At 42.3% G+C, this 22,615-nt stretch overlaps 1 protein-coding gene across 2 annotated transcripts in view; it reads left to right on the forward strand.

Annotated features, from left to right (window-relative positions):
• Positions 1–3,109: 3,109 nt before the first annotated feature.
• PPARGC1A (PPARG coactivator 1 alpha) overlaps positions 3,110–22,615 on the forward strand; it is a 140,904-nt gene continuing 121,398 nt past the window's right edge. The window contains exons 1-2 of one of the 2 annotated variants that reach the window (XM_069744668.1): positions 3,110–3,375; positions 6,327–6,506. In XM_069744668.1, coding sequence (XP_069600769.1) covers positions 3,328–3,375; positions 6,327–6,506 — 228 coding nt within the window. In that variant the 5' untranslated portion in view covers positions 3,110–3,327. The remainder of the gene's footprint in view (positions 3,376–6,326; positions 6,507–22,615) is intronic. The other variant, XM_069744667.1, reaches the window with a different exon arrangement.

The raw sequence follows: 22,615 nt of genomic DNA on the forward strand, positions 1-22,615 counted from the left end.
CGTGAATGGGCATTATAATACGTGACTGGGCAATATACTACGTCAATGGGCAATATACTACGTGAATGGGCAATATAATACGTGACTGGGCAATATACTATGTCAATGGGCAATACACTACGTGAATGGGCAATATACGTGATTGGGCAATATACTACGTGACTGGGCAATATACTATGTAGCTGGGCAATATACTACGTGGCTGGGCAATATACTATGTGGCTCGGCAATATACTACATGACTGGGCAATATACTACGTGACTGGGCAATATACTACGTCGCTGGGCAATATACTACGTGGACAGGGCAATATACTACGTGGACAGGGCAATATACTACGTGACTGGGCAATATACTACGTGACTGGGCAATATACTACGTGGCTGGGCAATATACTACGTGGCTGGGCAATATACTATGTGGCTGGGCAATATACTACGTCACTGGGCAATATAGTACGTGATTGGCCAATATATTATGTGGCTGGGCAATATACTACGTGGCTGGGCAATATACTACGTAGCTGGGCAATATAGTACGTGATTGGCCAATATATTACGTGGCTGGGCAATATACTACGTAGCTGGGCAATATAGTACGTGATTGGCCAATATATTACGTGGCTGGGCAATATACTACGTGGCTGGGCAATATACTACATGACTGGGCAATATACTACGTAGCTGGGCAATATACTACGTAGCTGGGCAATATAATACGTGATTGGCCAATATATTACGTGGCTGGGCAATATACTACATGGCTGGGCAATATACTACATGACTGGGCAATATACTACGTGGCTGGGCAATATACTATGTGGCTGGGCAATATACTACGTCACTGGGCAATATACTACGTGGCTGGGCAATATACTACGTGGCTGGGCAATATAGTACGTGACTGGGCAATATGCTACATGGCTGTGCAATATACTACGTCACTGGGCAATATACTACGTAGCTGGGCAATATACTAGGTGACTGGCCAATATACTACGTGGCTGGGCAATATACTACGTGGCTGGGCAATATACTACGTGACTGGGCAATATACTACGTGGCTGGGTAATATACTACGTGGCTGGGCAATATACTATGTCACTGGGCAATATACTACGTAGCTGGGCAATATAGTACGTGACTGGGCAATATACTACGTGGCTGGGTAATATACTACGTGGCTGGGCAATATACTATGTGGTTGGGTAATATACTACATGGCTCTGTGCTGGGCAATATACTACGTGGCTGGGCAATATACGATGTGGCTGGGCAATATACTACGTGACTGGGCAATATACTACGTGACTGGGCAATATACTATGCGGGCTGTGCAATATACTACGTGGCTGGGCAATATACTACGTGGCTGGGCAATATACTATGTCACTGGGCAATATACTATGTAGCTGGACAATATAGTACGTGACTGGGCAATATACTACGTGGCTGGGCAATATACTACGTGGTTGGGTAATATACTACGTGGCTGGGCAATATACTACGTGGCTGGGCAATATACTACGTGGTTGGGTAATATACTACGTGGCTCTTTGCTGGGCAATATACTACGTGGCTGGGCAATATACTATGTGGCTGGGCAATATACGATGTGGCTGGGCAATATACTACGTGACTGGGCAATATACTACGTGAATGGGCAATATACTACGCGGGCTGTGCAATATACTACGTGGCTGGGCAATATAGTACGTGACTGGGCAATATAGTACGTGGCTGGGCAATATACTACGTGGTTGGGTAATATACTACGTGGCTGGGCAATATACTATGTGGACATGCATATTCTAGAATACCCGATGCGTTAGAATCGGGCCACCATCTAGTAGATAGATAATAGATAGATGATAGATAGATTATATATGTATATATATATATATATATATATATATATATATATATAATAGATAGATAATAGATAGATGATAGATAGAGAATAGAGATAATAGATAGATAATAGAGAATTGAGATAATAGATACTAGAGAGATAGATAGATGATAGATAATAGATTGATAGGAGATAGATAAAATAATAGGTAAACTATATGGTTTACTAGCCTATTTACACAGGCAGATCGCTCACTGAACGATTGGTAACAGATATTTGTACGCACAGATACTGAAGTCGTTTTTGGTAGCTCAGGTGTCAGGTCCTGCTCACACAAGGCGATGTGCTGCCGAAAATGATAATCTTTTGGATAAGCGTTGGTAAACGTTTTGCTACATCGTTGGCTGATCGGTTCACGATTTTTCACAATTATCTTATAAAGTTTCACGATTATTATGAAACATGCAGTCCTAGGGTCACTCGCTCATGGCCACCATGCAGCATGGCCCTTTACTGTTACTTCTGGTACAGATTTTTTGGTGATGTAGGGACATTTCGAGGGAAGGGTCGTGGGGTAAGTTTCTAGGTAATGTGTATGGGGGTTAGCCTCTCTACCTTGGTTAGGGTATGACTGCAAAGTTGCTATGACTCTACCTAACACATTCATGGCTAGGGGCATAGCATTGTTGCCACCCAGGGGCCCCAGAGGTCAGGAGGCCTACTGCCACCTCCAGAGCAGGTGGACTTGTGCATGATGATGGATATGGGAACGCTCTTGCACAGGGGTCCTCTTTGGTCTGTGTCCACCAGTGGGCAGAAGCCTCACCAACCATGGTCCACATGACATCTGCCAGTCTCCAGACCCCAAGACTTCCACCAACACCTCTTAGCTGCCACCTGTGCCCAACAAACACTTCCAAGTTGCGATATCTGACCCAGTCTTTGCTTGTTTGTCCGATCTAGCGGGAAAATAAAAATTAAAAATCGTCCATCATCACTCTTGCTAAATAGTATAAGAGGAGAGCATGAAGCGATTCTACTCATCTCCTCCTCCTCCTCAGTCCCATCTCCTGGTGCCCACAGTCAGCTGCTTGTCCTGAGAGGGTTAAACGCGGAGGAATGCCCACACTGCAGCCTGGGGTTGGCATGGAGGGATGAGGAGGAGGGTGGCAGCGTGCTCTGCCGCGGCGTGGAAGAGGTTAACCGCGGCTGGGAAGCTTCGTTTCACCGGAGCTGGGTCTGCCTGGCTGTGACATCACACAGCTCGGAGGAGCAGCAGCAGCGGCGGCAGCAGCAGGGCAGGCGGAGGGGCAGAGCAGCCTCCTCTAAGAGCTGGTCATGTGACTGGGAACAGTAGTAAGACAGGTGCCTTGAGCTGAGCCTCAGTGAGGGGCGAGCTGCCTGCAGGAGTGGTCGCTCCGTGTGCGCCTGTGGATTGGACTTCCAGAGCTTTACTGCCGTCATTCCGGGGCTGAATGGCGTGGGACATGTGCAACCAGGACTCTGTATGGAGTGACATCGAGGTGAGCGTGCACACAAGCCCTTTCTACACCTACATCCTTGCATTCTCATTTTTTATTTATTTTTTTTTGCATGCACATTTTTTTTTATTTTATTTTTATTTTATTTATTTTTTTTGCAATTTTTTTATTTTTTATTATTATTCCTGTGCAATAGACAAACAGATGAAGCCTTGAAGTCTTCACATTATCTGCAGGCTATTTTCGGGCTTTTGACTTGTGCGATGCTGGGGCCAGAGATTAGCTGCTGTCATCGGTGCCTCTCGCACTTGGAAACTATTTGCATGTGTCTCTCTCCAGTCACATGCAATATGTAATGCTGCAAGATATTGATAGGAGTCGGTGTGTGAAGTCTTTCCAGTGGCCTGCTTGGGAGCCAGCCATGGCTATTTCTAGAACAATTAACTTCCAAATAATCGCACTTACTGCCTGCATTGGGAGATGGATGGCTTCTCCTATGCTTGGGTCATTATTATGGCATGGTTGGCGGGATGCTGCTGCTGCTACTTTCTTCTTTTCTGTTATTATTTATGATGATGATATTGATGGTCAGGTTTGTCTGATGGTGGCTCCCTTTGCTGGCCAGAGCAGGTCCATGTATCACTGCTACTCTGCATGATGGAGATGAGCTGTTTCTTCCCATTTGTGACAATAGGGTGAATGCTGGAGAATAGCAAGTGTATGGGATGGTGGTTCTGTGTATGATGCTGCTGCTTGTGTAAAAATAGGGAGCCATACATCAATTCTACAGCTACAATTCTTCATATTGAGGGGTGGGGGGGATTATAAAGCCGGCAGTTCTGGACCAGTCCCTGGAGTGTGATGTAGGAGATACAGTTCTGCAGGTTTTGCATTCTACAATTGTGATGTAGAATAGGAAGGAAACTTTGTATCCAAATAAACCAGAAAGAATTGTATCAATATTTATCCTATTTTTATTCTACTCATGCCTTTGGACTGTCATTTTTGCATTACGGATGCTTTATTATTAATAATAATAATAATAATAATGCATGCAAAGATTAATTCTTCCCATGGACTAACAGAACAGTGAGCGAAGCAGCTCCCGACTGCAAAGTCCTAATTGTTTTTGAGTAGTCCTGTGGCTGGCCGTGGACGCCGGTCGCTTGGGTCTCAGCTGCTGTATCCTCATTTTTCCATCATGCATTATTCCTGATGCCGCCCAGGAGCTGATTGAGGAGCAGCCAGCACGGAAATACCCGAGAATTTATTTTTTTGTAAAACCGATGATTGCATGTAATGTATCAACAGTTATTGATCTTATGATCGCCATGGTTTGATCCGGCATATCTTATTATTGTATGCAGAAGCGGATTAACTCTTGGTGTCGCCTGAGTCACAATTTGCTGCTGGAGATGCAAGCGTACATCCCCGTTCCCCGTTGAACACTGTCGGCTTTTTTTTTTTTTTAATATTGTACATGAAGCTAATTTGTGAAGCTTGGTGAACTGAAAAAAAAAAAACAAAAACAAAAATAAACGCTGATTAAAAAGGGGAAAAAATAACACTTGCTGGAAAATACAATCTGTCTGCTGCTCCCAGAACAGGACAGACCGATGCTCATATTAATAAAGGCCCACGTAGCTCAAGTCCCAGATGTTTCGTGTTTTAATGAGGACGATGTGCGAGGAGATTGCGAAGATTGATAGAGCCGTTCTTACAGGACACATTGCAACAAGTTTACCGTCCCCTGGCGCTCTTTCTAGGTCTATCTGCACTTCCCAAATGCCAAAATGCAGTGTTGAATTGACCCCTCAAATCGGTGTTTTTAGGTGACAGATGACACCTGTCATCTTCTGCTTTAAGGCCACCTGAGCCTGAAGTTCTACAGACACTTACATGCAATGATATAGAATTCCATCAATGGTCATTTTTAGCCTAGTTTTTCGATCCATCTCAGCATAGAATGCCAACATCATCGATAACTTTTGCAGTGACCAATGGTCATTTTTTTGTGTTTTTTTTCGATCCCTCTAAGCATAGAATTCCAACATCGTCGATAACTTTTACAGTGACCAATGGTCATTTTTAGCCTCTTTTTTCGATCCCTGTAAGCATAGAATGCCAACATCATTGATAACTTTTGCAGTGACCAATAGTCATTTTTTTTGTCCGTTTTTTTCGATCCCTCTCAGCATAGAATGCCAACAACATCGATAACTTTTGCAGTGACCAATAGTCATTTTTTTGTCTGTTTTTTTCGATCCCTCTAAGCATAGAATTCCAACATCGTCGCTAACTTTTACAGTGACCAATGGTGATTTTCAGCCTGGTTTTGGCATGTAGGGTATAGGAAGAGGATGGCGTAAAAAATTGATAAGCACCTGTTAGAAATGTGTGATAAAGTGGCAGGAATGTGACTGTGACAGGAGGGGACAGTTAGGCGTGTGAAGCCTGGAACCTACTGAAAGGTCAGAGTACTTGGTTTTCCTTGGTCAACATGCTATCCAAAGCTCGCTAGATGGACTCATGAATAGAGTATCAATCCTTTACAGTCATCTGATTCTTTTGGCTCCAAAATGTTGCTTCCAGAAATGTTCTACCCAACCGATGCTTTTTGTAGATAGAATGACTTGCAAGTGTCCTAGATATATCAAAATAGGCATTGAACTGTCATCTTGTTACACCATGGCTATGCACTTTCAAGAAAAGCCTTTCTATGAAAATATTTATTGGCCAAGAATTAAAATATAGCAAGTGTGCCCCTGCTGACCCTCCTGAGTGAAATGTGGCAGTGAGCCATTTACTGATGAGACATTTTGATGGCCACATGTATGGTTGAAAGATTGTTCAATCTGGAAGGCTTCCAAACTTTTTAAGCATAGTGTAACCTTGATGGACACCAAGAAAGCTGATCTTAAGATACAAGAGGCTGATTGTATGTCATCAGATGGTGGTAAAAAAAAGTGATGATATTTCTATGTTTCTTGCAGTGCGCTGCTCTGGTTGGCGAAGACCAGCCCCTTTGCCCCGATCTGCCGGAACTGGATCTTTCTGAACTTGATGTAAATGACTTGGATGCAGACAGCTTTTTGGGTGGATTAAAGTGGTACAGTGACCAATCAGAAAACATTTCCAATCAATACAGCAACGAGTCGTCAAACATATTTGAGGTACGGTACCTGCCGGTGGATCAGTTGATGTTTGTTTTTTTGTCATGTGCTTTTGAGTCACTCTTGTGAAATGTGTATACATTCAGATGCAATAATGCCCAACAAAACATGTGAAAGGTTTTGCAATATTTGGAAAGTATCTCATATGACTGGGAGATTTTCAAAAAAATACATCTCTGCAGGTCATGAAGGATGATGCCTTATTGGCCACCAGCTTGTAGAGTATAAATAAAGTTATGTTCCCTCTGGCTGTTGGGTTTCTCAGGGTACTTCTCGTAAGACTAAGGAAATGAAACATAGGATTTTACAAATATGCCGAATATTTAGCTGGAGCAGAACCTGTGGCCAAAAGTTTCTATTGGAAGTCATTGTTTCGAGTCTTGTAACAGGACTCGAGTGGCACTTATAAGCACTTATACGCGTCATATTGGACCAGCGCCACGTGGGTAACTGGAGTCCTGCATGATGCATCATTTATACGGGGAACACATCTATATAGACATATCAAATGCAACTTATTTATCTCTACCCTTCATTATTATGGATTAGCGGGTTATACTTTTACCAGCACAATATCGTTTACATCACTTAGCGATTCTGTTACTGGAACTAAGGGCAGGAGCCAGGTAGTCATTTCACACAATTTGCTCCTGATATCTTAACATGTTGGGTTAAGTTTTTTTAATGAAAATTCTTTTTCCTTGGTTTCTTCAAACGCTACCAAACTTATAATATTTATTATTTTTTCAAAGCCTTTTTGAGGGGATAGATTCGGCCATTTTGAATCCTCATTAAGACTCGTTGACTCAAGGATGTAATGAGTCCTTTATGTCACCATTGCAGGTTTATTGAAATACTTAATTGCTCAATTATGTTTTGACCTCCCTGAGGTAATTTCTCGACCACAATGACCTCTTCCATAACATTCAGTATAGCTAAAATTTGGTTGAGACACGTCAGCTTTTAATAACTCCCCCCCCCCCATTATATAGTCTACTGTCAGAAATTGTCTTTATTGATTTATGCCTCCAGTTCACAAGATGAGGGAAGAGACAGTGACAAATAAGGACTACTTTCATGTCTAAAGTGGAATGCCTTAAAAGACAGCTGCATCAATTGTTGTCCTTGAACTTCACCAGTGCTTCCTTTGTCAGTGTAACATTACACTGGCATGAAAAAACCCAAGTACACAACGAGGAGAGTGGCCTAGCCACGTGCCCTATTATGTTACAGCAGTTAGTTGATGGAAAAGCCTTAATTGAAATGGACAACATGTCTTTAATTAACCGGTTTGTCGCTGGTAGGCTATTTTAGGTCCATCACAAATAGGTTCCTATGCCTATGAAATGTCATCAGATTGCGCAGACTGGAATGTTATATATAAATGTTGTATCGGCTCGTGAGATGGTGCGAGATTAATCAGAGCGATGGCATTATAGATTCTTCATGAGTCATATCATTTCAAGAAGGACCTAGGAAAAAGGACTATTCAGGTATATAATTAACATCAGTACCAATCATAGACTGAATTACTGCGTGAATAATGTTAAAGAAAAGAAAAAGTTGTAACTATTTTGAACTCATTTCCATGGTCGGGAAACTTTTCTCCTTCGGGAGTTCTCACCTTTCAGAAAAGTTTTTCTGATATGTTCAATGACTGATCTTTACTCACCTCCGCGGGCCCAACGCTGGGTCTCCAATAGTGACCAAGTCTCAGTTGTTTGACTACAGCAATCGCTAAGCTCAACGATTTGTGCCATCTGCTGAGCTCAGTGATTGGCAGCAGCTCTGTCAGTGTGATATCATCACTGCAGCCAAGCAACAAAGACTGGGGCAGCTACAGAGACACCGAGCTTGACCTGAGAAGGGTGAGTAAAGCTCAGTTATTTTTAGTGATTAGATCAAATGGAGAAAACTTTTGTGAAAGGGCATCCTTTAAGGAGACCAGCTGAGTATGAAGTCTTATTATCAGTGCTCCATGAAAAAAACATGTAAATTAGCTCTCCTTGACATAATGAAAGCCTTACTAGTGCCATCTATTTTAGGTAAGACAGTGTTAGACCCTTGAGAAGATGTGGAGAGGGGCAAAAGCACGCACAAAAGAGGGCAATACCGTCTGGTGAAGGATAAGTGAAAGCGATGGTAACTGTCACCCGAAGGAGTTGCCTGCAGGCGAAACACATATAAAATTATGGAAAGCCGCCGCTGCTGCACCGTGGCTGGAGGAAATGGTTCTTCCTGGTGTATAATTGCAGAATTGGAATGGGCTTGTTTCGGCAGGGTGCACTGAGCAAATAAAGATCTTTGGGATTCCAAATTGGTTTTAATTAATACTAACTAGTTTCTGAGCCAGACAGATGCCTTTTTCAAGTGTCAGACCCTTGCAACATAGTAGCCAAGCCAGAAACCCATCTACATACAGCTGTTTTGGGTTTCTTCTACCTCCTCAGTACAGAGCACGGTTTTCCTTACTGAATGTGACTCCCGGTTTAGTCACTCTTGATTTATTGTACAAAATAGCTCTCTTTTGAGAGGATAAAGTCTATGGAGTGTCAGCTATGGGTGGACATTAAAGGGAACCTGTCACTCCAAAAATCGTATTTGAGCTAAGGCCTCCGGCATCAGGGGCTTATCTACAGCATTCCGTAATGCTGTAGATGAGCCCCCAATGTAACATGAAAAATAAGAAAAACAGGTTATATTATACTCACCCAGGGGCGGTCCCACTGCGGTCCGGGTCCGATGGGCATCGTGGTCCGGGTCCGACGCCTCCTAGCTTCATACGATGACGTCCTCTTCTTGTCTTCCTGCCGCAGCTCCGGCGCAGGCGTACTTTGTGTGCCCTGTTGAGGGCAGAGCAAAGTACTGCAGTGCGCAGGTGTCGGGCCTCTCTGACCCTTCCTGGCGCCTGTGCACTGCAGTACTTTGCTCTGCCCTCAACAGGACAGACAAAGTATGCCTGTGCCGGAGATGTGGCAGGAAGACAAGAAGAGGACATCATCGTATGAAGGTAGGAGGTGCCGGACTGGACCGCGACGCCCATCGGACCGGACCGCAGCGGAATCGCCCCTGGGTGAGTATAACATAACCTGTTTTTCTTATCTTTCAGGTTACATTGGGGGCTTATCTACAGCATTACAGAATTCTGCAGATAAGCCCCTGATGCCGGTGGCCTTAGCTCATACACAATTTTTGGGGTGACAGATTCCCTTTAACTTGCAGCATAGCCACCAAGAGGGGCACTAGAGAGGCTCTATGTTATTCTGTATTTCCCAGGGGCATCACCCTAAAGCTGTGTTCACACGTTGCAATTTTTCTGCGTTTTTTAATGCAAATTAGAAGCTGCTTTTTACAGTACCAACAAAAGCTACGAGAGTTCAGAAATCTCATGCACACACACTGGTTTCATTTTCTGACTGAATTGGAAAACTTGCGCGTTTTTGCAAACTGTCTCATGTCCCTTCTTTCAGCGTTTTTGCAGCTCGTTTTTCACCCATAGAAAGCAATGAGTAAGTGCAAAAAATGCATAAAAACCTGCTTTTTTTAAGCAGCTGCTTTACTGCCAAAAAAGCAGGTTTTACCTGCGGAAAAAAATGCAATGTGTGAAGCAAGAGAGCAGGTTTTGCCTGCAGAAAAAATGCAATGTGTGAACATAGCCTTAGCTGGATCTCTGCATGGTAAGTCGGTACCTTTCAACAAGGTTTGCTATGGTCAAGGCTGGTAATATTAATGCTTTCGTAGCTTTCTGTCCTTAATAATTTGCCAGACTCCATGAAAGAGGTTTATACGTAATAAAATGCAATGGCTGTAAGACATTTGACTCCTGACCTGGAAAAGAAAATTGGATGTATCACCGTTAATTTGGACAAAAGTGTTTTATAATAGATCTTTGGCTTAATAACAGTCTCCGTAGGGTTAAAAAGACATTTTCTCCTTTTTCGGGCAATTTTGCCAGTTCCATCCCAACATTTTTTTTAACTCCCCGGTATTCTCATTCCTGCTGACTTTATAATTATACCGTATTTTGTAGAAACACATTAATATATCTGCCTAAACCATTTCATTATGCCTACCGGTGTAGACTGGAACAGAGTGAAAGAACGTGGCGTTACATATTTTATAGGACAGCGAGTCCCTACATTGTAGACCTCTTCGTAATACGACCCGTCTTTTGCCCCGTTTCTTAGTAGGTCTTGTGACTTCTCCCGCGAGGAGGTTGGAAGGGTTTACATTACACTGTTTCCGAAACTTGGCATCGCGTTACGTGTGAATATGACCAGACATGTACTATGACTTTTAATCTCTCCATAAGCCAAACCCTGCAATTCCAAATATCCTGATTAATTTGATTACGAAGTAGAAGCGGGCTGGTATCACGCTGCCAATGATTTTCCTCTGCGTCCACTGCCCACTCAGGTTTCCCCTGTCATTATGTTCAGTCACATGCTCAGAGGAAGGCATGTCAGCGAGCCAGCGGCCTGCGTCTTCCTGCTCGGGTTTATGTGACTCCAGCTGTAGCTAGCAGGAGGCCGGTTGTTTCCAGAGTCTAGGGAATGATGTGCCTTTCAGTGGGTGTGAGGGAGGCTGTCTTGGCTGAGTGCATTGCAAGAATAAAAAAAAAAGCAATAAAGTCACAAGACTCAGACTTACAGGTATGACAACAGGTATATTGTCTCCTCAATAACCCCTGTCCCTGCGTCTGTGCAAGGACACCCGGTTTAGCGAGACACAAAGGCCAGCTTTGTTACAGGCTAGGTTTAGGAAAATAAGGGAGAACTGGCACCCGTTTTTCAGAACTTTGCATCATATCACCCTTGACTTGGGCTTTTGTGTTAGGGTTCTGCGTAACGCCAGATTGCTACAATCAGCTCTGTGTGACTGAAGCAATGACGTCCTACCGCGCTTCTTTCCCATGGCATGCTTAGCGCTCGCACTGGGCACAATCAGGTTTTTATGAATATATCTACACCTACTGGTTGGCATTGATATTATAATCCAATTAGTTAGTGTTCATGGAGTGTGTGGGGGGGTTCTTACCATTTGTTATACTACTATTAGCCCAATGGGGATCAGTTGATGCCGTCCGTATGGAAATGGGGAAGAAAGTGGTCGTCTTATTCTGCTAAGGCAACTCCAAGATCACCGCAGCAATGTGTAGTCACTATTAATTTAGTAATAGTCATTTTTATATAGGGTAATGGTGACTTCACTTATGCTGGAACAAAGCTTGTATACCCAAGAAAGTAATTCTTCTCACTCTTTTTCTAATTATTTACATAAATGTTTGCTGAAGGGGTCGAAATACTGCTCCTATAAAGAAAGCACCACTGTTTGCTTTTTTTTCATTACAGCGCCGGAGTGGTGCTACTAATCTAAGTTCCCAGCCCCATGTCTTATACTTACCAGCCGCCTTCTTCTTCTGTTATCGGCACAACTCGGGTCAGTCTCCAGCAGTTTGTGACGATCCGGAAGTCACAACTCAATGTAAGTCTATGAGAACCAGAATGAGGCCAGAGCGAGGATCCCACGGAGTTACATTGAGAACTTCAGACCGCTACCTCTGACTTACTGGATCCAGTAAGCCAAAAACGGACCTATTAATCAGCCATGCATTTTTCTTTCATCTGGATCAATTTTCCAAAGACTTCAATGTTAAAAAAATACGGATCCAGCTTAGGTCTGATATTTAAAAACAGACTGCAAAGTTGTTCTGCGCCACTTTTTTCGGCCAATGGATTCTACTGGATCCGTTATAATTGATCATTACTGGACATGTGAACATAGCCTTACGCATAGCCCAACATGTACCAAGAAGGGTTAGGCCTATACTCACAAACTTACAATCTATGAAAAAAAACAAAAAATGGACGGACCTCAGGGTAATCCGTTGTCGCACCCATCTGCTTATTCCGGTATTCCGTTTCCTAAAACATATCAGATGAACGAAATGTTCGAAGAATTAGTAGAGCCTAAGAAGTAAGGGTATGTGCACACGTCAGGATTTCTTGCAGAAATTTTCCTGACAAAAACCGGACCTTTCTGCCAGAAATCCGCATGCGTTTTTACCGTGATTTTACCGCATTTTTCATGCGTTTTGATGCGTTTTTGGTGCGTTTTTTTTTCCCAAATGCATAGAATAGCGGGAAAAACGCAGAAAATCTGCAAAATTAATGAACTTGCTGCTTTTTTTTACCACGATGCTTTTTTTTCGCAGAAAAACGCCTCGTGTGCACAAAACATGCAGAATGCATTCTAAATTATAGGATGCATAATGTATGCGTTTTTAATGAGTTTTTATAGCGTTTTTACCGTGAAAAAAATGCGAAAAATACCTGAACGCGTTAGGGTTAGAATGATGCGGAATTGAATAAATCCTATTTGGATCCTTTTCTTACTAACAGATTGGAGTTCTAAGATAATAATAAAAGAAAAAAGAGAGGGTAGACTTTTTTTTTTAAATTAAATATCATTCCCTTTGTATTTGGATTTTTTTATTTGCATTTTTAATTTAATTTGGATGGATTTTCCTAGCAGCGAAGACGGGGTTAATAGTATCCCGTGGCCAATAAAGGATTTGGCCTTCCCAAAAAAAGAAAATGCCTGTAGCATTGTTATTTTGTCAACCAGTAGGTGTCACCCGGTAATCAGTCTCTCGGCAGGGTGCTGAGTCAACATTACTCACAAGTATTCTCACTTAGGAATGCAATCTAAATCCTCTGCTTTATATCTATAGCTCAGTCTGTGAGCATTTTACAGGAGCTGGGACTCCGGCAAAGCACATTTACATAACAGAACGGTAATGCCGGCCTCATGAAATGCATAGTGTATATTAGCGGGAAAAGGCAAATTGTTTTACTGATGATCGAAATAGGCCGATATGATTGCAGCTGCCTCGTCTTCCGAATGAGGGAAGAGAATGAATCAGCTGGGAAAAAAAAAGAAAAAAGAAGCCGAGAGTTTGTCATTCTTGGCACAGGACAGATTTCACAAAGATGAATGACTTTCCGCCAACGTCACCCGCGTGTAGCTCTGTGGCATTGAGACGAATTCTGTAACTTTATCAGTTTGCGTAGAGTTAGATTACGAGCGTTCAGCAGATCTGCCAGCTTCGTTACTACCGCAGGTTATTCATTGTAAGACCCATTAATGAGTTACCAGATCTTGCGTAAAATGACTTGGCTTCACTTTAAAACAAGTATCGGCGTTGTATTCGCCAGTCTTGTGACTGATGTTAATGGGTTTTCAGTCAAACTGAACCTCTATAGAATTTTCTACTTTTTTTTTTTTTCCATTTTTAATTTCACTGTAATGGCAGTGCCTTGGGGCTAAAAGTTGAAGGAGAGGGAATTTAAACGGGGAAAAGTCATTGTGATGACTGCCGGGGCCTCAAGATCTAAATATGGCTCATTGGTTAGCACCACAGCCTTGCTGAGGTCAAATCCACCAAGGAGAACATCTACAAGGAGTTTGTATGTTCTCCCCGTGTTTGCCTGGGTTTCCTCCGGGTTCTCTGGTTTCCTCCCACATTCCATAGACATACTGATAGGGAATCTAAATTGTGAGCCCCAATGGGAACAGTGATGGTGATGTCTGTATAGCACTATATAAGCAATGCATAATAAATATATGAATTGTTTCTCCAACCACAAGGAGGCATTTTTCTTGTGCACATTGCAATACATATAATTTTTTTCGATTGTTTTGCTTTTTTTTCGTTCAGTGCCTCTAAATTACAGATCTGTGCATCGCCTGTACTTGTCTGGCCATTGCCTGTGTGTAAGGGGCTGATTACACCCTGGGAGAATCATTACTTTTACAGGATGAGCAGTCGGAAAAAAAAGGCAATCCTGTTGCCAAAAAGAAAGGTCCACTTTCAAGATTGACAATGGGAATTTCTCACAACACTAGGAATCAGCACGGAACTTGAGGCTCACATTATCTATGACCTGTTCTAAGATGAAGGGTTTCCCAAAATTTGAGGTATGGTAATGTGAACCAGAAATATAGGGGAAAAACTCTCCCTTGGAACCACCAATTTTTCCCCCCATTTAAATAGTACTTAAAGGAATTGTCAAGGAATGCAAAAAATGGACTAAAGGCAAGACATGTCTAAAAATGTTAAAAAAAACTAGTTTAATAACCATTTGCTCCAGTGCTGACACTGTAATGGTCCCCACAGATCTTTCTTATCTGAAGTGATGTTGACATTATCGTGACCGCTGCAGCCAATCACTGGTCTCAGCACTCTCACTCTGTCCTAAAGCATCCCAATGAGGCCAGTGATTGGCTGCTGAGGTAATATGGGCATTTGTGACTTTATTGCACAGGAGAGTAAACCGAGACAAGAGGGGACCACCCAAACACCGGTGTTGGAGCTGTTGGAATTTGCTGGTTGCGACCCCATTCTCTTGCACTGTCCTGCGTTGCGGAAACATTACTATGCGTGGTGATCCTATCTAGTCAGTGGCAGGATTATTTGCTCAATTTAGGGTACGTTTAGGGTATTTGGCGACTTGTTGCGTGACACTCAGATCGCAGCATCTTGTTGCGAGCTCGTATTTAATGATTTCTTATGGTGTCACATTTAAACCGGTCACCTACCACGACTATGATAGGGTCACAAATGTTTCCAGATGTTTTAGATTTTACACAGCTGCTTTCAAGTAGCTCACGACTCACTTGCCGTAGACTTCTCAGCACTAAAATTTCGTGCAAAAGCAAGTTGCAGGCAGTTGCGCAGAATATTTTGGTTGCATAGCTTGTCTAAAGGCAGCCATACACATTAGACTACTGTAGGCCACATCTGCCTATATTGATGGGCTTGGCCAACCCTCTAATTTACAGTATATGGGAGCCCTGTATACTGGGGCGGACATATAATTGGTGTGACCTATGCTGCCGCATAGAAGACCAAGAGATATGAGGGCCCATTTCTACTTCCAAGGCAGGTGGAATTGTGCACTATGATGATATATTGGACTGAAAAGGGCCCATACATTGTTCTTGCACAGGGGCACCCTCTGTTTCTGTCTGCCACTGCCCGTATACATCCGTAATGTCTGATTTCGGATTGCCAATCTTTTTTTGTTTTGACAAAGATAAGCCACTACCAGACATATCTGATGGTGGATGTCTTGTAGAGAACACAAGAGCGCTCAGAGGAGTGAGAGTTTGTGTATATGGGAGAGCCGGCCAAGATGGCTGCTGGCGAGCATTGTTCCGTTGACAGCCATATCGTGTACAGGAGGCTGTCGCGTCACACACGTGTCATAGCCCCATCATTATTGAATATTCAACAAAAAGAAGCCATTTTAACCCCTAAATCACCTTAATTCTGCTTGTCTAAGATCATAGATTGTCTTGGGTTGTTATACTTCTTCTAGACATATCTTTCTCCGTTGTTAAGTGGTTAGGAGAGGTTATCTGACCAGTTACTTAACAACTGAGTGTTTCATGTATGCGATAGTATTATAAAACATTAAAGCCTATCAAAAGCTTTACAAGAGCGGATATTATATGCGTAGTTTAATGTCATATCTGTAGTTACAATGAAGGAACAAGATAGAGTAAGATACGGCGTACAAACATATCTAGATTACGATGAGCCAAGTTCAACTCGGGCCTAGTTGTTGCCTCGCTTAATCAAAACTACTCAAAGTTGCCCATGGCAACCTGTCACAGGGCAGATCTCATTTTACCATTGATCTTGTAAAAATGAAAGCAGAGCTGTAATATCTATGGGCAATATAGACTTTTTATGTGGATGGTTTTGGATAAACAGGGTACAGTAAGTCACACGTATCAAAGCTGTCTGATGATGAAACTGCCTTCGTTGTCTGTAGCAGCCAATTACAAATCAGCTTTCATTTTCCACAGACGTTTCATGAAATGAAAACTGAGTTCTGATTGGTTGCTTTAGACAGTGAACGCAGTTTTCAGACAGTTTTGATAAATGAGACCTAATAAATGTATTACTGGCAGCATCGCTATTAGTTTTTATATGCTGCTCTGCCATTATTTATTTATTATGCTTATGTAGCACCATCATATTCCGCAGCGCTTTACAGACATCATCATCACTGTCCCCATTGGGGCTCACAATCTAAATTCCGTAGCAGTATGTTTTTGGAGTGTTGGAGGAAAACGGAGAACCCGGAGGAAACCCACGCAAACACGGGGAGAACATGCAAACTCCATGCAGATGTTGTCCTTGATGGAATTTGAACCCAAGGCCCCACTGCTGCAAGTCAACAGTACTAACCACTGAGCCACCGTGCTGCACTACCATCACCCATTGTTAGTGAACGTAGCCCTGCTGGTCACACGTGATCTATATAAGTCCAGGCTTCTGCATAGAGACATGTAACTAAAAGTATGCACCCATTTAGTGATCAATGGACACACAAGTTTAGTTTTTCCTGCAAAATCACCATTGGTTATCTCTTTTGGGCCACTGGTTTCAGCTGCATGAAGCTCCTGCAACAGAGGATCTAGAAGGAAAAGTAATCCAGTGGAGAACTGGAAATAGCTGATAAAGCCTATGGAGAACATTTCTTTCTAAAGCCGACTTAACACCCGAGTTCCGTGGACTGAGTAGGGGCCATGATGGATGAATTGGTCTTTGGTCTCCTGACCTGAACTAGACAGGCTGATAGGAATATATGAGAAGGTTGAGTGATACTCAGATCTGTGAAGTCGACCTAATACACAATCCTGTATGGCTTCTTGAATAAAAGTGATGCTCATTATCCATAGGGTCTCAGCAGAGTGACCAACCTTGGACAATTCGTAATTTTATGTTTGTTTTTTTTAATGGCCTTCGGCTCGATCTTGAGCCATGGTGACTTAATGGATGAATGATTTGTAGGAAGATCGATCTTGTACAAGCCTAGATATTCGTAATAACCTCATCATAAAAGCAAGACAACTGGTATCATGAGTGAACCGCAAGCATTGATACAATACAGTTATATTCTCCATTCATGTTATAGCCTCTTGTATTGTCCTTCTAAAGTGAAAATGTCTCCTGGATGCAAAGTTTCTACGTATCAGGTGTTGTGTAAGTCGCTCTCTTACAACCATTTCCATGCTGGGACAGGAAAACTGTCTTGGTCTCCATCCAACTCTTGGCTTCTCTTGTAGAAGAGAAGGATTGTGTGACCCTTTGGCTGGTTTCCCACTTTCGTCATTTGCTAAGATTGCATTGCCTGTGCAGAAGGAGGACTGTGAGCAGGTTCACATTGACCATTCATGGGGAAGGAGAATAGGGGCCACTTGAAATAAGCCATGCTTTCCACAGATACACTTTATAGACATAAGTATTGGGACACACGTCTTGATCACTGAATTCAGCTTTTTCATTGAGTCCCATTACTACTTTGTATAAAATCCAACCCTTGACTGTGCCGTCTGCCTTTACTAACGTGTGACAGAATGGCTCCTAAAAACTCACCAATGTAATTCTATAATAGGATGCAATCATTTTAAGTTAGGTTATAATTTTTTTTCCTAAATAATCCAAAATCAACGCTGAGTGATATTAATGAAAAGTAGAAGCATTTGGGAGCCACAGTTCTATTGAAAAGACATTTTAAAGAGGACCTAACACTGGATTTTTTTTTAATGTAAACTGAGTTACTCCTCCAATTGGATCTGCTCCACTGATTTTCAAACAGGTTTTCTTTTTCTTCCATGCCCCTCCTTTCCAAAGTTATGCCCCTGGTTAATAATTTTGTCTTCAACCAACTGGGCGTATTCCACAGAACATTTGTATTTTTTTCTCTACCACTGGCCAATCAATGCACGGCCGTGCCCACTGTGGTATATGCCCAGTTGGTTGATGGGAAAATTTGCAACATTCATACCAGGGTGCATCATTTTGGAATGGAGAGGCACAGAGGAGAAAGAAAAACTGTTCCAGCATCAGTGAAGCCAGCACCAAGTGGAAGATGAACTCACTTTAAAGGGAATCTGTCACCTCATTTTTGGCCTATAAGCTGCGGCCACCGCCATCAGGGGCTTATCTACAGCGTTCTTTAATGCTGTAGATAAGCCCCCGATGTAACCTGAAAGATAAGAAAAACAAGTTAGATTATACTCACCCAGGGGCGGTGCGGTCCGGGTCCGATAGGCGTCGCAGTCCGGGTCTGGCGGCTCCCATCTTCATGCATCCTCTTCATTGCTTCTGTCGCGGCTCATGCGCAGGCGTAATTCTCTGCCCTGTTGAGGGCAGATCGAAGTACTGCAGTGCGCAGGCTCCGGGAAAGCTCAGAGGCCCGGCGCCTGCGCAATGCAGTACTTTACTCTGCCCTCAACAGGGCAGAGAAGCATGCCTGCGCAGGAGCCACGACAGAAGCAAGGAGGATGACGACATTGTATGAAGATGGAAGGCACCGGACCTGGACCTGCGACACCCATCGGACCCGAACCGCACCGGACCACCCCTGGGTGAGTATAATCTAACTTGTTTTTCTTATCTTTCAGGTAACATCGGGGGCTTATCTACAGCATTACAGAATGCTGTAGATAAGCCCCTAATGGCGATGGTCGCAGCTTCTATACGAAAAATGAGGGGACAAATTCCCTTTAAATTATGCAAAAAATCCAATGAAAGATCCTCTTTAGTGTTTCAGGATGCAAAAACATTTTTTGACAATTGCATGCGTCCAACTTGGTGTGAACAATTTGGGAAAGAACTCTTTCTTTTCAACTGTGAATCAGTGCGCAATGCCAAGACCGTAAAGGCATGGTTGGGTGAGTTTGGAGGTTGATTGTGACTGGCCGCACAGAGCCTGGACCTCAACTCAATTGAACCTTTCAGATAATCTAGAATGGAAATTATAAGCCTGAGCCTCTTCTCTAACGTGAGTGTCTGACGTCACAAATTGTCTTCTGCATAAATGGGCAAAATTCCCACAGATACACTGCAAAATTTTGTAGAAAGCCCTTCCAGATGAGTAGAAGTTGTTATATCGGCAAGGGGGTAAATAACTCCATATTAGTGCCTATGGATTTAGTATTGGAAGTCGTAAAATCTCCTGTATGAGGAATGTGGAGGTGTCCCAATATTGAGCTATTTTATGGGCTTTATACTAGGGTCTATTTGATGCACAATCTGTAAATCTTGGTTCATGCTTTACATTTGACTAGTGATGAGCGAGTGTACTCGTTGCTCGGGTTTTCCAGAGCATGCTTGGGTGATCTCCGAGTATTTATGACTGCTCGGAGATTTAGCAGCTGAATGATTTACAGCGATTAGCCTGCTTGATTACGTGTGGGGATTCCCTAGCAACCAGGCAAACCCCCACATGTACTCAGCCTGGCTAGTAGCTGTAAATCATTCAGCTGCTTCGATGAAAACTAAATCTCCGAGCAGTCATAAATACTCGGAGATGACCCGAGCGTGCTCTGGAAAACCCGAGCAACGAGTACACTCGCTCATCACTATATTTGAGCAAGTTATTTTTCCTCATATTCTTGAACTTTATAAAAAAAAAAGAATTGACAGAACCATGTCTATTCAAATGATATCACCCAAATAGCTATTTGATTGAAATTCAAATGGTATGAATTGTTTCATGTTTCTCAACTTCACTGAGGACATTGTGCAATGCGGAGCTGTCTCTTGTAATGACGCTTCCCAGTGCCAGAAGCCATTTCAAATCACAGACTCTTCCCGTATTACAAAAGGAACGGGAAGGTACAGAAATCAAAGTGTGATTGCTTATACAATTTATACAGCAAATTGCTAGTCCTTCTTAACTCTATAAAAGTGAGCAGGTAAAGCCCAGCGAGGTCCCAAAGTCTCCCGTTTATGGGATTATTAGATTTTATAGGACAGGTTTAGGAGACTCATGGCATTGTAATTTCTACCACAATAAATAAGAAACTAAGCTAATGCTGGCTCGAGTTGTCAAACTTTACAAGAATAATAAAGCTTGAATGTAAAATATGGAATGACGGTATAGTTAAGCTTAATGTTCTAAGCGACACTACATATGACAAAGTAACATTTTCAAAAATAATAATCATACGATATTGGAAAATGCTGAAATGTGCCGGCTGCTGATTTGTAGTTATAGGTTACAGCATATTCACGTACCACTATTATAAAATGATGGTGAAATATTAAAATAATTCTGGTCAGTAATTTTTAATTTAGCGAGTTGATTCATAGCTATTAGATTGAAGAATAACAAGTTACATTTGGGTTCTTTCACTAAATTTCACTAAACCCCCACTGTACCATGGCTATGGTTGCTTTGATTTATTGAGTGCACAGCAATAATGCACACAGTTATGTCACAATACAGGGATAATGCACACAGTGATGCGATAAAAATGGGATTATGGTCGCAGTGATATTGCAGTACAAAGTTAATGTGCACAGCAATGTCACTGTACAGAGATAATACACACAGTGATGTCACTGTACAGGGATAATACACACAGTGATGTCACAGTACAGGGATAATATACACAGTGATGTTACAGTACAGAGATAATACACACAGTGATGTCACAGTACAGGGATAATACACACAGTGATGTTACAGTACAGGGATAATACACACAGTGATGTTACAGTACAGGGATAATACACACAGTGATGTCACAGTACAGAGATAATACACACAGTGATGTCACTGTACAGGGATAATACACACAGTGATGTCAAAGTACAGGGATAATATACACAGTGATGTTACAGTACAGAGATAATACACACAGTGATGTCACAGTACAGAGATAATACACACAGTGATGTCACAGTACAGAGATAATACACACAGTGATGTCACAGTACAGGGATAATAAACACAGTGATGTCACAGTACAGGGGTAATACATACAGTGATGTCACAGTACAGAGATAATACACACAGTGATGTCACAGTACAGGGATAATACACACAGTGATGTTACAGTACAGGGATAATACACACAGTGATGTTACAGTACAGGGATAATACACACAGTGATGTCACAGTACAGGGATAAAACACACTGATGTCACAGTACAGAGATAATACACACAGTGATGTCACAGTACAGGGATAATACACACAGTGATGTCACAGTACAGGGATAATACACACAGTGATGTCACAGTACAGAGATAATACACACAGTGATGTCACAGTACAGGGGTAATACATACAGTGATGTCACAGTACAGAGATAATACACACAGTGATGTCACAGTACAGGGGTAATACATACCGTGATGTCACAGTACAGAGATAATACACACAGTGATGTCACAGTACAGAGATAATACACACAGTGATGTCACAGTACAGGGATAATAAACACAGTGATGTCACAGTACAGGGGTAATACATACAGTGATGTCACAGTACAGAGATAATACACACAGTGATGTCACAGTACAGGGATAATACACACAGTGATGTTACAGTACAGGGATAATACACACAGTGATGTCACAGTACAGGGATAATACACACAGTGATGTTACAGTACAGGGATAATACACACAGTGATGTTACAGTACAGGGATAATACACACAGTGATGTCACAGTACAGGGGTAATACATACAGTGATGTCACAGTACAGGGATAATAAACACAGTGATGTCACAGTACAGGGGTAATACATACAGTGATGTCACAGTACAGAGATAATACACACAGTGATGTCACAGTACAGAGATAATACACACAGTGATGTCACAGTACAGAGATAATACACACACTGATGTCACAGTACAGAGATAATACACACAGTGATGTCACAGTACAGGGATAATACACACAGTGATGTCACAGTACAGAGATAATACACACAGTGATGTCACAGTACAGGGATAATACACACAGTGATGTCACAGTACAGAGATAATACACAAAGTGATGTCACAGTACAGAGAATACACACAGTGATGTCACAGCACAGGGATAATACACACAGTGATGTCACAGTACAGGGATATTATACACAGTGATGTCACAGTACAGGGATATTATACACAATGATGTCACAGTACAGGGTTAATACACACAGTGATGTCACAGTACAGGGATAACACAGTGCAGTTATGGAACAGGGATAACACTTGCATGGTTGTCATCGTAAAGGGATAAC

This window comes from Ranitomeya imitator, chromosome 1 (genome assembly GCF_032444005.1).
Source record: "Ranitomeya imitator isolate aRanImi1 chromosome 1, aRanImi1.pri, whole genome shotgun sequence".
NCBI lineage: Eukaryota > Metazoa > Chordata > Amphibia > Anura > Dendrobatidae > Ranitomeya > Ranitomeya imitator.